This window comes from Periplaneta americana, chromosome 6 (genome assembly GCF_040183065.1).
Source record: "Periplaneta americana isolate PAMFEO1 chromosome 6, P.americana_PAMFEO1_priV1, whole genome shotgun sequence".
NCBI lineage: Eukaryota > Metazoa > Arthropoda > Insecta > Blattodea > Blattidae > Periplaneta > Periplaneta americana.
The window spans coordinates 178,537,056-178,552,299 of record NC_091122.1 but is presented as its reverse complement, the minus strand read 5'-3'; the positions used below and the strand labels follow the sequence as shown (position 1 = coordinate 178,552,299).

General features: G+C 34.3%; 1 protein-coding gene across 2 annotated transcripts in view; it reads right to left on the bottom strand.

Annotated features, from left to right (window-relative positions):
- Positions 1 to 807: 807 nt before the first annotated feature.
- Positions 808 to 15,244, bottom strand: part of asun (integrator complex subunit 13 asun) — a 35,082-nt gene continuing 20,645 nt past the window's right edge. The window contains exons 12-13 of one of the 2 annotated variants that reach the window (XR_011332786.1): positions 13,912 to 14,337; positions 808 to 975 (exon numbers count right to left, since the gene is read on the bottom strand). Coding sequence is in view for 1 of the 2 variants with exons in the window: in XM_069829624.1 (XP_069685725.1) it covers positions 924 to 975; positions 13,972 to 14,337 (418 nt within the window). In the remaining variant the exon portion in view is untranslated. The remainder of the gene's footprint in view (positions 976 to 13,911; positions 14,338 to 15,244) is intronic. The other variant, XM_069829624.1, reaches the window with a different exon arrangement.

Below are 15,244 nucleotides of genomic sequence, written 5' to 3'. Positions count from 1 at the left end.
GTTCATCAACTATCATCATTATCCATACCACTACAGTTCTTGACTGCATTCCAGGTCCTCCTATCCTCAGCTTCTTTCCTCCATCTTCTGACACAGACTTCTTTTTAATCACACTCGACCCCATCCAACCATCTTGCACTTGATCTGTAGTCCTGGTTTATCTTCAATGCTTCTTTGGGTATAACACACTGCATTCTATAGACGTGTCACAACCTATTTTTAATTAGTGTCACTAGATCCATATCTTGGGGCGGCCGGGTAGATCAGTTGGTAGAGCAGCTGGCTACGGATTGGAAGGTCCGGGGTTCGATCCCAGGTGGTGACAGGATTTTTTCTCATTGCCAAACTTTCAGAACAGCCCGGAGGTTCACTCAGCCTCCTATAAAATTGAGTACCGGGTCTTTCCAGGGGGTAAAAGGCGGTCAGAGCGTGGTGCTGGCCACACCATCTCATTCTAGTCCCGAGGTCATGGAAAGCATGGGGCTCTACCTCCATGCCCCCCAAGTGCCTTCATGGCATGTTACGGGGATGCCTTTTTAGATCCATATCTTGGAAGAGATCCACCACTTCTTTATTTATTCTTATTCTCCACAAACTTTTGTTAGCAACAGGTCCGAATATTCTTCTTTTTTTTTTATTAATTGGTTTATTTCACGATGCTTTATCAACTGCAAGAGTTATCCAGCATCTGAGTGCAGTGAAGATGATAATGCCAGCGAAAAGAACTCTGCATACAGCAGGAGAATAATTCCGAGAACTTGTGCACTTCATAAAACTAAGGATATGGTACAAGTAACAAAACGGCAATTTTAACAATATATACATATTTTATTACCTTTCAAATCAAGTCATTGACATTATAAATAAATCATCTAATATTTAGTTAGGTATAATAATTATTACTTCATAACAAATAACAAAATTCAAGTGCTGACCTTTGATGCAGATGATACTGGGGCAGCATCTGCCCCTTCCCTGTAAAAGACGAAAAAATTAGCTTCACTTACACTTACAACAATATTCTCAAGAAGTGACCTCTTGTTCTTCATACTGAAGACACACACAATCCTGAGGGTGTTAAACACTGCCCTGTGAGATAATGGGAGAAAGTTCAAGTTAGAATATGCAGTGCAATTGATAAAAAAAAAAAAAAATCAAATTAATCCAAGAATGTGTTGAAGAACAAACTCACCTTCAATCTTTGTACAAGAAACAATATATAATTTAAAATGCACAAAAAACTTTTTAGGGAAGCAGGATTTTTATGAAAACCTTATGGGGTACGTACATCATGTGGCACACTCCCTCCCTATTTCCTCTGAAATGAACTATATTCCATACCGTAAGCAGGCGTAAACCTGACATAAAAAAATTTAAATCATGATATTAGATGCAATGAACATATTTTTATTTAAAGTTCGTTATTTTTCTCCTATTCTTAAATTTTCTTCAAATTATTTTAAGCCACACATAGAGCTGATGATATAATGGTTTATCCATGACCATAACGAAAAACATGCCTTTACTAAATACTTTTGCGTTTGTAAAGTAGGCTTTTATTCAACATTACTTTATTCCACTACTGAGATAAAGACTTTACCTCACAGTTTGAACTTTATCTCAAAGTTCATTAGTATTTTCCTAGTACCCGGGCACACACGTATACTTTTCCATTCAACTATTACTCAAGAAGTTAATATATTAGTTACTAGATGTCACTACCTCTACTTCTTTATTACCATTTCTTAAATGTACATACACTCAACCTCCTTCTCTTTTCTCTATCTACTACGTCGTAATTTGTGCATTGCATCCATATCTAATATGTATTTTGTTAAAAATTTGTAATAATTTACCTTTTGGGAGGCGAGGAGACTTGAACCTGCGAAGTTGGGTTTATAGGATTTTATAATTTTATTAATTTTATAACAACATGTGTTAGTCAACTGAGCTAAACAGACATGATGATTAATTACGTTTTAATATTCCTCTTAAGTTTACAGAAGTAAAATGTGAAATTATTTTAATCACATTAGTCCCGTGAACACTTCTAAATAATCCCTGAAACTTCATATTTTCTTTTATAAAACATAATTTTTCATTATGATCATGGATAAAATTACGTATGGTACTTGTGAGCATGATCTTTATTGCACTCATGTAATTTAAGTACTCGGCTGGCATGTCGTGCTTAAATCTTTCCACTTGTGCAATAAAGATGCACTTACCTCACAAGTACCATAAATAACTATTATTGTTTTTTAGTCAAATTTATTCCTCTATAGAGTACATTTTCATTTCAGCATATGTCTAGTTTTAGCTTAACATAATACGTAATTTATATGCATTTGCTATGCTAATACGCTGTAGTTACGAACAAATAAACACACACAATTTTATCGATAAAAAATTTTTAATCCAATTATCAAAAAAGAAAAAAAAAGTACTTTTATTTACAACAGGTAACAGCCACTAATATAGCCAAGGGCAATGCCGTGGTTTCTTTTCTGTGAAACCATTAATCAACAGTATGTTTTTATACAGACGGAATTGTCCTTCCAAGAGCTTTAAACTGGTCGGACTAGCAGACCAATGACATTTAGGGGTTGCTTGTGTCCTTCCTCAACCCCTAGAGAATGTGGTACACATTTTTAAGTCACATTTATAATAAATAATGAACTGTATGCCAAGCCATCATAAACAATGGCAAAGAAGGACTGATTATTAATAGGTATGTAAAAGTTCATTTGAAATAAATTGTAGTTCATTTATAAACGTGAACGAAACTTCTAATCTGAAGCTAACATTACTAGTATTGTAGACTTCCAATTCTCAGACTTACATTGAACAGAAAAACATTTTCAATATAGATATATTTCATATGGCGAACATTATGCAAGTTAGCAATTTCCAAGCCTAATAAAATTTTAAGTAGAGGCGCATTGTTACCTAACAGCGACAGAAGTGAGTTCAAATCCTGGGCAAACCCAAGTGAAATTTGTGTTGTGGTGTTGTCGATGTGTGTTTTGTTTTTATAACGTGTTTTGGGAAAGCCATTGATTTAATTCTCAATACGCTCAGTCAATTTAAGAGAGCAGGGTATTGTGATAATGAATGATTGAAAGAATTTTTGTTTTGTCCTTTAAATGTGCAGAAATTTGAGCCGAACAAATGTAACATTTTAAAATTCCTTTTAAGAACGAAAAGTTACATTTGTTCAGATCAAATTTCCGCACATTTAGAAGACAAAACTAAAATTCTTTCAGTCATTTATTATCATAATACACTGCTCCCTTAAATTAACTGAGCATATTGGGAATTAAAACAAAGGCTTTTCTAAAACACGGCATGAAGTGTTTCATATAAAACAATTTTTATCTCCAGAAGGAAGCAAAAAAAGAGCAAAATTGTGTTTTTGTATGAAATATCTCAAAGAATTACCCCTTCAAATTAATGACTACTTACAGTTCACCCTGTTTATTTTTACTATTGGAGAGTATACTTGACTGTTCATCATTCACCTAAAAGTGAGGCAATAATTCTAAAACACTGAACACAAACAACTAACAGTCTATTAAATTCACAAGCAGTTTACTGCAGAAAAATTGATATTTATGTTAAACTTCCAAGGTGAAGCTTATTGAAAGTTTACTGCCTAATTTTGCTCTCAAATTTCCAGCATCTTGCTCATTTGATAGTTTATTCAATACATCACTATATACATGGATATATACGTCATTAAAAACTTCACATTTCTCAGTCACTAAAGGTACGGTCACATGTTGCTACTTTTGCAGCGATGCAGTACAAAAAACTGCGCAACTCTTGTACTGCGACGTGTGAACAACGGTGCAACCAGAAAAGTAGTGGCTGCCGAACCTGCTGCCCGCTACTTTTCCATGCTGCGCGCAACTTAAAAGTAGCGACGTGTGAACAGGGTTCTCAGGGTTGCAGACGCAGCATTTTTGATATCGGTTTTGTTGAAACTTTTGCTGCGGTTGCGACCAGTGTTGCCACCCAAATGTGACAATGATACTTTTATTGTTTGGATATATTTTAATGTTAGATGTGATGAAAATAAATTATTTGTAACAGTTATTAAATACACAACACAGTCTGAACATAATTCACTTTTTTTTATTTTCCGTAGCGTAGTTCCAAAAAGGAGGGTTGCCAACATTGATTACGTGAATATACTGTTGGTTATCATTTAAGTATATAGGAGTTTTTAAAAGCTTTATAGTAAAAATAATGTCAATTTCTGAATACTAGATACGACAGAAAAGCAAATAATAGATAAGGAAGCTTTCGAATGAGTTTCTTAACAATGCGAACATAACCACAAAATGTATATTGAGAAGTCAACACGGAGATGGAAACCTGCAGCATGACTGCGGCTGCAAAAGTAGCGCCTTGTGGTGAACAGACTCGCAATCTCCAGTTGCAACTTTTGCTGCACTCGGGTTGCGCAGCACGAAAAGTAGCGTGCAGCACGCTACTTTTGGCTTACGTGTGAACACGACACGCAACTTTTGCAGCTGCAGTACAAAAGTTGCGCTGTAAAAGTAGTGATGTGTGACCGTACCTTAAGCACTCTCTCTTCATTTACAATCTCTCTCGTCATTTAGAATTCACTAACAGAGAAAAAAAATGAACTCTAAATAAAGTTAATGAGTGTCACTATTGTAATTTAGTGTCAATATCTGAAAAACGTGAATCTGAACGTACAAGCTAAAATCAGCACCTAGCTCCATAACTGAAACTCAATTATTAAAAGAAATGTTTTAGAGACGAATAAAATGCATTCAAGAAAATACAAATCATGCACTGTAACTGCAGAATTACCTCGTTAGAAAGTAATAAACATGAAAGTATTTGATATGCCTTAGTAGCAGATACACATGCGACCAATTCGTAACATGCTCACACTAACCATCTCTTGCACAAGTCATTCTCATAAGAATTTTCTTACCCTTCTCTCTGTTCCTGACTGATCATAAAATTCGTTCAGTGGTACTTAATGTCTTTTTTTTTACTAATGGAGGATACTTGACTGTTCGTCAGTCACCCATATTAAACCATTTGCATTTACAAATTTACCAATTAAACTGTTGCCCAGGGAGGTCTATAAAATTCTTTAGAATAATTACTTTTCTACTTCTGAATCTATTACCCTCGTCTTTAGTTGATAATAACACTGCACTGTGGACAGAATCCTAATCTAGCTGAAAAAAAATTATATTTTTCAAAGTCACTGAAGTTGGTATTTCTACAATGTCAACACTAACCAGATGTCTACACTTCAGAAATCCGCAATGCAGAAAGGGATTCGGAAAGATTAACAACAGTACATTCATAGCAGAAGTTGATGAATGATTAACACCTGGGTGGTCCGCACCCAGTCGTGCATTGGAGCAATGGAAGTGAAGACCGTTCTCTGTTGTGCTTACGCAATAGTACATTATGCAACGAGCCTATAATGGTAGTAATTAAGACGCGAGTATGTTTGTTTATGAAACGAGTGCAAGCGAGTTTCATACGAGCGTCTTAATTACCATTATAGGCAAGTTTCATACGACTTTTTATGCTCGACCATATTTCTAACTTGAAATTATTCATAAGTATTCATGTTATGGCTATCTAAGTGAAGAGCGGAACTGACCTTCTAAATTGTGAGATGTGCACAGACGCGAAAGTATTGACTTTTTCGGAGGGACGAATGTCATTGACCTTGATATAATCTAGAGAACATGAACATTAATATTGATATAACCTGGAAATTGATTTAGAATTGAAAAACGAGATGACAAATTGAATTTATTTGAATATTATTTACAATTAACGCTAATTATTATAGTAACAGAACATAACCTTCTACAACAGTATTGGATTTCCAGCCTCCGTGACATTTCGCTAATTGTCTTTCGATTGCATATCCGAGAATAATCGATACTTGCGGTTTTATAATGGTACAATGGTGATTTCTCACTGGCTGAACAACTGAACTATAATGAATAGGTGTGCTTTAATGAGGTGCATTAAAGGGCTACTACCAGGTGTATAATTACTACATTTCGGCATGGTCGAGCATAAAATATTTTTTTTAAATTCCACGTGGAAAGTCTGCCCAAAGGCATGTACTTTTAGTTTATATAAAGTTTAATTAATTTATTCCAAGTTAATACTGTAATAATAACGTTCGAAATTATTGAATTGAAAATTGAATTTTCGGTCATGAAATTTATTTTTATACTGAGATTTAAAAAAATCGGCACTTACTCGCATGGCTAATATTTTAAATAAACTACTTTCTGGTATTAAAAATGTTATAATTATGATATTAACTACAAGAATACTCTTTACACAAATAAGACATCCATTTTTTTGGATTTTTTTAATTTTATTTTTCCACGGGCTTAACTGTTTGTTATTCTTTTCGTTTTGACCAAAATATAAAACAACATTTGGGTTTTAAAGTTCACATTGTGGTTTAACAGCAAACACGCGCCTTTTTTCAAAATAAATTCTTTTATTTTGGATGACAGCAAGCAAAAGTGGGCTTCGGTGACTCGTAAAGTTATATAAATTAATGTTTGAGGAGAAAAGCTCCTCAAAATCAGATGTATATAAAAAAAACTTGTTCTACAACTGATTCCTTTTCACAGGTCTCACTGAACCTGTAGTTCTACTTAACTAACTGGGTCTTATTAAGTGACATAAATAGAATTGATTAATAGTGTCTAGTCCTATGGAAAAGCATTTTGTGTACATGAAATTCATTATCAATAAAGGTATATTGAGTTTTGATTAAGGGTAATCATAATTCTCTGAATAATCTTCCCTCTCCAAGGATGCCATTAAAGCGTATAGTGGCATGGAGGTAAAACTGCATGCTATCCTGACTTTGGCAACAGAATGAGCTGGTGGGGTTAGCATCACACTCCAACTGCCTATTACCCCTGGGAAAGATATGATACTCAATTTGACAGGAGGATGAGTGGACTGTAGGGTTGTTCTGCAAGTCTGCGTAAAGTAACAAATCCTGCCAGGATATTCCAGTCCATACCCAGTTGTTCTAACAACTGAGATATCTGGTCGCCTCTAAATACAACTCCAGCATAAAAATGAACAGATGTCATCTGTGAAAATGTAGAGACATTGGAACAGTGTAGGAACACATACAAGGCATTAGCTATTAATATTTGTTTGGGTTTGTGTAGAAACAAAACACACAAATCTGTCCAACACAGTAAATTCCTTCCACATCAATAACATTCTCCACGTCTTGTGTAGTTCAAATTCACACAGGCAATGGTAATAACAGCATGCATTCACAACATGAAGCAGCATTATGCACTAATACTCTGTGCTTCGTCTGCCTCACAAGTGCAACAATAATGCAACTTTTGTAACATAATAAATGAAGCATAAGAAAGTAAGGTGAATATTACTTATATCCCAACCACTATAGGAACTTCATAAAATACCTTGGATTTTATTTTTTTTATTTTATTGGGTTATTTTACGACGCTGTATCAACATCTAGGTTATTTAGCATCTGAATGAAATGAAGGTGATAATGCCGGTGAAATGAGTCCGGGATCCAGCACCGAAAGTTACCCAGCATTTGCTCGTATTGGTTGAGGGAAAACCCCGGAAAAAACCTTAACCAGGTAACTTCCCCCAACCGGGATTCGAACCCGGGCCACCTGGTTTCACGGCCAGACGCGCTGACCGTTACTCCACAGGTGTGGACAAATGCCTTGGATTTATAGTATTGATTAGTAGAAATTGATATGATCACTGAGAGAGCTGTAAACCCATCCAACCCGCCCTAAATATGTATCTTACTTGTATACAAAAATCGTCACGAGTGAATGAATGCGGCCATATTTTTTTAATGTAACAGTGGGTTTCAGTGTTGCTAATATAATAATGCTACACATCTAATCAAACCTAACTTAACCTCTCTCATAATACTACCCACCTAATCAAACCTAACCTAATCTGTCACATAATACTACACAGCTGTAGTAACATTCCTCACATTTAGTATAATTTCGTTTGCAGGCATTGCTGGCCCTGCTTAACCCGCCCTAAATAGGTACCTTACTTATATACGAAAATCGTCGCGAGTGAATGAAGAATACAGCCATATTTCTTTAATGTAACAGTGGGTTTCAGTGTAGCCAATACAGTAATAATACTACACATCTAATCAAACCTAACTTAACCTCTCTCATAACACTACACTCCTAATCTAACCTAACCTGTCTCACAATACACACCTAATCTAATCTAATCCAATCTAACCTGTCACATAATACTACACACCTGTAGTAACATTCCTCATATTTAGTATAATTTCGTTTGCATGTATTGCCGACCCTGCTTAACCTGCCCTAAATACGTACCTTACTTATATACGAAAATCGTCGCGAGTGAATGAAGAATACGGCCATATTTATTTAATGTAACAGTGGGTTTCAGTGTCGCCAACATAGTAATAATACTACACACCTAATCAAACCTAACCTAACCTCTCTCATAATACTACACACCTAATCAAACCCAACCTGTCACACAATACACACCTAACCTAACCTGACACATAATACTACACACCTCTAGTAACATTCCTCACATTTAGTATAATTTCGTTTGCATGTATTGCCGGCCCTGCTTAACCCACCCTAAATATGTACCTTACTTATATACGAAAATCGTTGCGAGTGAATGAAGAATACAGTCATATTTCTTTAATGTAACAGTGGGTTTCAGTGTCGCCAGCATAGTAATAATACTACACACCTAATCTAACCTAACCTAACTTCTCTCATAATATTACACACCTAATCTAATCTAACTTAACCTAACCTGTCACATAATACTATACACCTGTAGTAACATTCCCCACATTTAGTATAATTTCGTATGCATGTATTGCCAGCCCTGCTTCTCGTGTTGGTAGCCATGTAGTGGAAATGGATCGTAATTCTTAATTCGAGAAAGGAAATATGGCGACTTTCATAATAATTACACTTAGTTCTTCCAGTGTCTATTTTGTGATATATTAAATGTGTTAATGTAGTAATAAAACTATATATAAGAATTGAAATGTGTTGCGGTTGTGATAAAGTATTGAAAAGTGGTTTATAGAGACACATTGGCAGTAATAAAAGTGTGTAGTATTCATTCAGTGAATACTCTATATTGACCAAAAGTAAGAACTATTTAATTCTGTAATTGATTATCTTCATCAGTTTGTTCCACCAAACAATGACAACTATCAAAAGATAACTGAAGTATTTCAACCTATATCGTCGCAACACCAAACAGGGATGGAATTTGATTCTAACAAGACGAAGCTACACCCCATAATGCCAGAGACACACTGTGGATGTTGAGAAATCTTTTCCCTGGACACTTAATTTCTTGGTTTGCCAATTCTTCTGACTGGCTTGTTCCCCAGACTTTACAGCTGCTGATTTTTTTCTGTGGTAATACCTCAAAGAAAGGATGTATGAAACCAGATCACGCTGTATCCAGGATCTGAAGAAGAGGATAAAGGCAGAAGTTCACGGAATCAACGAAACCCCAGGTTTATTGCAATGTGTCATGAGCAATTTGTGAATAAGATTGCAATACTGAGGGGATTGCTTGAAATGTATAATTTTAAAATAATAATATTTCAATAAATTGCATTGTTCAAGCTATATTCTGTGTCATTTTGTTATTTCTAACCCTTGTAGCCACTTCAAAACAACATGTTGAAATTCATCACAACCAACTGCCACACGCACACACATACATACATGCATACATACATAAATGTTCTGCCCTTGGGCAGGTCTTTCACTGCAAACCCAGCATTCTCCAATTTTTCCTATTTTCTTCCTATAAATTATAAACCCAGAGGCTACAGAAATGTAAGCAGAGTACGAGGCAGATGACAAGACATATTCACATGATGGCAGGACAAGTTAATAGCCTATTCTTTGCAGAAAAGGTAGTAGTAGATTGATAAGAACCCTGCCTAAAAATGCCTCCGCTGCAAGTTTTTACTAAATAAAATTATTACAGCTAACATACTAAAAAGTCAAGCATACCCTAATGATTAGTATGCTGCCTATGCACAGAGAATTAATGTTACCAGCAGAACAGTAATCACTTTTCCAAAATCAGCAAGATAAGAGTAATGTCTCTCACAAGCGTGTAAAGAAACTAAAAATTTCTTGGTCTTCTAGTCACAATTAGTTTGGGTTATAATTCGCACCTAGGTAAGGCTTTTTACTCTCCAATCACCTCTAGCGGCCTTAAAAGTTTGTAACATGATCACTGAAACATTATGTTTATAAATCTTTGCCATTATACAGGGTGATTCATAAGGAGTTATCGCCACTTAGGGAGTTCATTTCTGGAGACATTTTGAGCAAAAACTGTCATATAAACATATGTTCTATTCTCAATATTTTCAGAGTTACATTAATTTGAAGTTGTCAAAAAATATCTTTTTTCTTCAGTTTTAAGGGTAAAAGAATGTTATAAATAGAGAATGAACTATTTAGAAGTATACGGTACTTTCTTTAATTGGCTAGTATTCTGAAGCTAAAAATGTGTTAATTCCTCAGTTGCTTTGTACAGATTTTTTTCCTCCAAATTTTTAACTAAAAATTACATTATTCTTACACACTTATCACAACAATTGTTACAGGTCACACTACTTCTAGCAACTTGATTTTTTATAATTCAATTTTTCATCCTAATGTACAGTCTTCACAACTTCACAAGAATGACGTGATTTGTAACAATTGTGATAAATTAGTAAGAGAAATGTAATTTTGTAGTTAAAAATTGAAAAAAAAAAAAAAAAAAATTCTGTACAAAGCAGCTATGGAATTAAGAACACAATTTTAGTTTTAGAATACTAGCCAATTAAATAAATTATACTTGTGAATAGTTCATTCTCTAATTGAGGACCGTTTTTGCAAAACTTGCTAACTGAAAAAACTAAATTTTACAGGAGAGACAAAAAACTGAATGAAGACAAATAGGTTATAGGTGCAACCATCACACTTTGACATACTATAATGAAGAGAAATAGTTCAATTTTACTAAGATAACTTTAACATCATGTAGAGGCCTGCTTTATGTTAACGAATCCACCAAAATCTCAATTTTGCAAATTTTGCAGTTTGTCATCTAGTCTTTTGTCAAAAAATCTGAAAGTTAGAATTTATAAAACAGTTATATTACCGGTTGTTCTGTATGGTTGTGAAACTTGGACTCTCACTTTGAGAGAGGAACAGAGATTAAGGGTGTTTGAGAATAAGGTTCTTAGGAAAATATTTGGGGCTAAGAGGGATGAAGTTACAGGAGAATGGAGAAAGTTACACAACGCAGAGCTGCATGCATTGTATTCTTCACCTGACATAATTAGGAACATAAAATCCAGACGTTTGAGATGGGCAGGACATGTAGCACGTATGGGCGAATCCAGAAATGCATATAGTGTGTTAGTTGGGAGGCCGGAGGGGAAAAAGACCTTTGGGGAGGCCGAGACGTAGGTGGGAAGATAATATTGAAATGGATTTGAGGGAAGTGCGATATGATGGTAGAGACTGGATTAATCTTGCTCAGGATAGGGACCAATGGCGGGCTTATGTGAGGACGGCAATGAACCTCCTGGTTCCTTAAAAGCCAGTAAGTAAGTAAGCAAGTTTTGCAAAAACAGTCCTCAATTGTAATATTCTTTCACTCTTAAAGCAAAAGAAAAAGGTAGTTTTTTAACAGCTTCAAATTAGTGTAACTCTGATAATATTGAGAATAGGACGCATGTTTACATGACAGTTTTTGCTCAAAAGTCTTCGGGAATATGTTCTGTAAGTGACGGTAACTCCTCATGAATCACTCTGTGTATTCCATGCAATAGAATGCTACGAAAAAATTAAAATGCCAATGTTCAAACAACCTATTATTTGCGAAGTCAATATTTAAATAAAAATAAAATAATATTTTTGTACGATACAGTTTTAAAACAAAATTACATAATGAACATCTAAGCTGATTATAGGATAAATAAAATAAAATGCACGATTGAAAGCACGAAAAAAGGTTAAGTTCCAGTTTAGAACTGAAAGTGCATGTCCCATTTCTCCACAACAGGACTAAGTACAGACTTGGTACCAATAATCTGCATAATTGTAATAATATAAAACTGAAACTTCAGAAATAATATCTAGGTAAATTTTAAACAATAGTAAAATTAGACTTATGAAACTGTCACATTCATCTTTCAAGACACAGCCTCCTTGCTTTTACCACACACTGATTTTGTTTGAAAATGAATTTCCTTAGTTTTTCAGTCTTAGCCATAATGAATGCATCGGTTGCAATAGCATTCAGCACCCATAATATAAATACATATACTGGAAAAAAAGGTTACTTTCCTTCTGCATAAAATGCCAACAAATACAGGCAGTTTGTAACTTAAAATGGCACTTACTTTTGAACTAAAATTATAAATTGATTTCCTAACATAAAGATAGTTTTAAAGTTGTTTACTACACCTTTTCCAGATGTATTTCAGAATGCATCATTTGTATATCAGATAAGTCAGATGTATTTCAGAAAACATGATTTCTATATCAGTTGAGTCAACTGTATTTCAGAAAGCGTCAATTGTATTTCAGATAATTGCATAATGAAACAGCATTTTTAATACAGGCACTGATTTCTTAACACCTTGATGTTTAAAATTTGTCCAGCTGGCACTTTCAAATCTTTTTAACAAAAACACCCCATCTGAGAAAAAAAAAAAAAAACTTCAGTCTTTATAAAATTATTATATTTGTCTGATAGTGTATGTCATAAGATCTTGTTTGATTTGTGATTTTTCCTGCAGTTTTTAATTTATATTACATTACACAAGTGAATAGAGCTTCAAGATAACTGTGGAATATGTCATATGTCTATGTTACGTAAAACTGTTATAAGACTGGGTTTATACTTCTGAAATGCAATTTACTTTTCCTGAAATACAAATGACTTTTTCCGAAATATAATTTATTTTTATTCAGAAAAACAAATTATGTTAATATTTCAAGTCACACAGAGTTTGTGTGCACTCATGGGTCTCTGGGTTTCGTCAGCCCACGCGAGTTGTGTGGATATAAAGGGAAAAGTTGGGACGGTGTCGGGTGGAGTTCCTGGGTAGCTCAGTTGGCAGAGCGCTGGTAAGTTCAACCAGAGGTCCCGGGATCGATACCCTGCCCCGGAACAATTTTTCCCTTGAAATTATACAAATTATGTTTTCTGAAATGCAAATAATGCTTTCTGAAATACAATTTACTTTTATTCTGAAATACAAATTATATTTTTTAAAATAGAATGTACTATTTGTGAAATACAATTTTGAAATACAAATGATGTTTCCTGAAATGCAATGTACTATTTCTGAAATACGAATAACGCTTCCTGAAAAATAATTTTTTTTATTCTGAAAAACAAATTATGTTTTCTGAAATGCAATGTACTATTTCTGAAATACAAATGATGCTTTCTAAAGTACAATGTACCTTTATTCTGAAATACAAATTATGTTTTCTGTAATACAATGTACTATTTCTGAAATACAACTAACACTTTCTGAAATTAAATTGATTGATCTGGAATACAAATTATGCTTCCTGAAATTAAACTGATTAATCTGCAATACAAATGATGCTTTCTGAAATTGAGTTGATTAATCTGAAACAGTAACAGTCTTTCTGAAATTAAATTGACCAGTTATGAAATACATGTGGAAAAGGTGTAGATAATGATGAGATGACAGAGAAAAAACTATAAATTAAAGAGGCAGCAACGAAATTAGTCAAGCATAGCCAGCAAGACAAATGAATTAACACATACATTGCAAAACAACAGTCTTAATAGCAGGCAGGCAGTCAGGTCAGTACAGAGCTGGCCTACCCCTCCAAGTGCATCTCTCTACCGCCGCGGTCGCCATCCTTCAGGTTGGGGTACAACTTCGCAATGCTGCCGCCACCCGCCGTAGCGTCTCCATTAAGTCTTCCAGCGAACTCCTGCCTCATTTCACGGGAACGCTGCTCCGAACTGGCTTTACCAATCCAGATGTCCAAGACGGTTCTCGGCCCAGAGTAAATGCTGCTCCCTCCGGAAATTGGTGTGGATCGGAGAAGAGAGGATCTGGAAGGAACAGAAGGAGATGTGGTCATGGATACAGGAGGGGGTGACATGGGGGAATCAGTTGTTGCACGGATCACTGTAGCCCGGGGCACATATTCACTTGGAGATGTCTCACTGAATTTACCGAACCTTAAAAATAACACAAACAAGAAACAAAGATATTAGAGTCACTGTTGGTTTCAGCAATATTCGTCAGATTTTGCTACTCAATTTTATAACTATAGTACAACTTCTTTTACACATTTTACACTTAACACGTTTTTCACACTTTTCTTTTTCTTTAAGGGTATATGTACGTGAACAACCGCAAATATCAGAAAATGCAGGTTCTAAATTTCTAAAATTTTATAAGAAAATGAACTTACAATTGGACAAAAATTACAAGGTACCACAACAAGACTTATTAGAACTTAAATATCTGATAAAAGTATGAAAAAGGGTAGTAATAATATTTTTCGAATCAGTTTTATCAGAGTATGAAAAAAAAAAAAACAAAAAGACTCTGCAGTTACATCATTTGGTAACCATAACATTGTTATGGTCTCTCTGACATCTTCAATATTTTTCCTGCATGTAATAAACACTTATTTCTGAAAAGTAGACTACTCTTAGACATGTAGAGTTGTTTATTTTAATACAATTAATTCTTTTATTTGTCTTATATAAAATATATTAAAATTTACATAATATTTTGTGACCTAATTTTTCTATTTTCAAATAAATGGGCATTATTGTAATCTTTTGCATAAATTTATGTTAAAGCAGTGTACAAAATTTCAGAATCCTATCTCTAATGGTTGTGGAGTTATGAAGTAATATGTGTGAAAATTTTCAGATTTTGGCAAATATAATTTAAAGTAAAAAGTGAATTCTTCAAAATATTATTAGTAACCTGTTTTATACTTTTATCAGATATTTAAGTTCTAATAAGTCTTGTTGTGGTACCTTGTAATTTTTATTCAATTGTGAGTTCATTTCCTTATAAAATTTTATAAATTTAGAGCCTGCATTTTATGATAATATTTGTGGTTGTTCA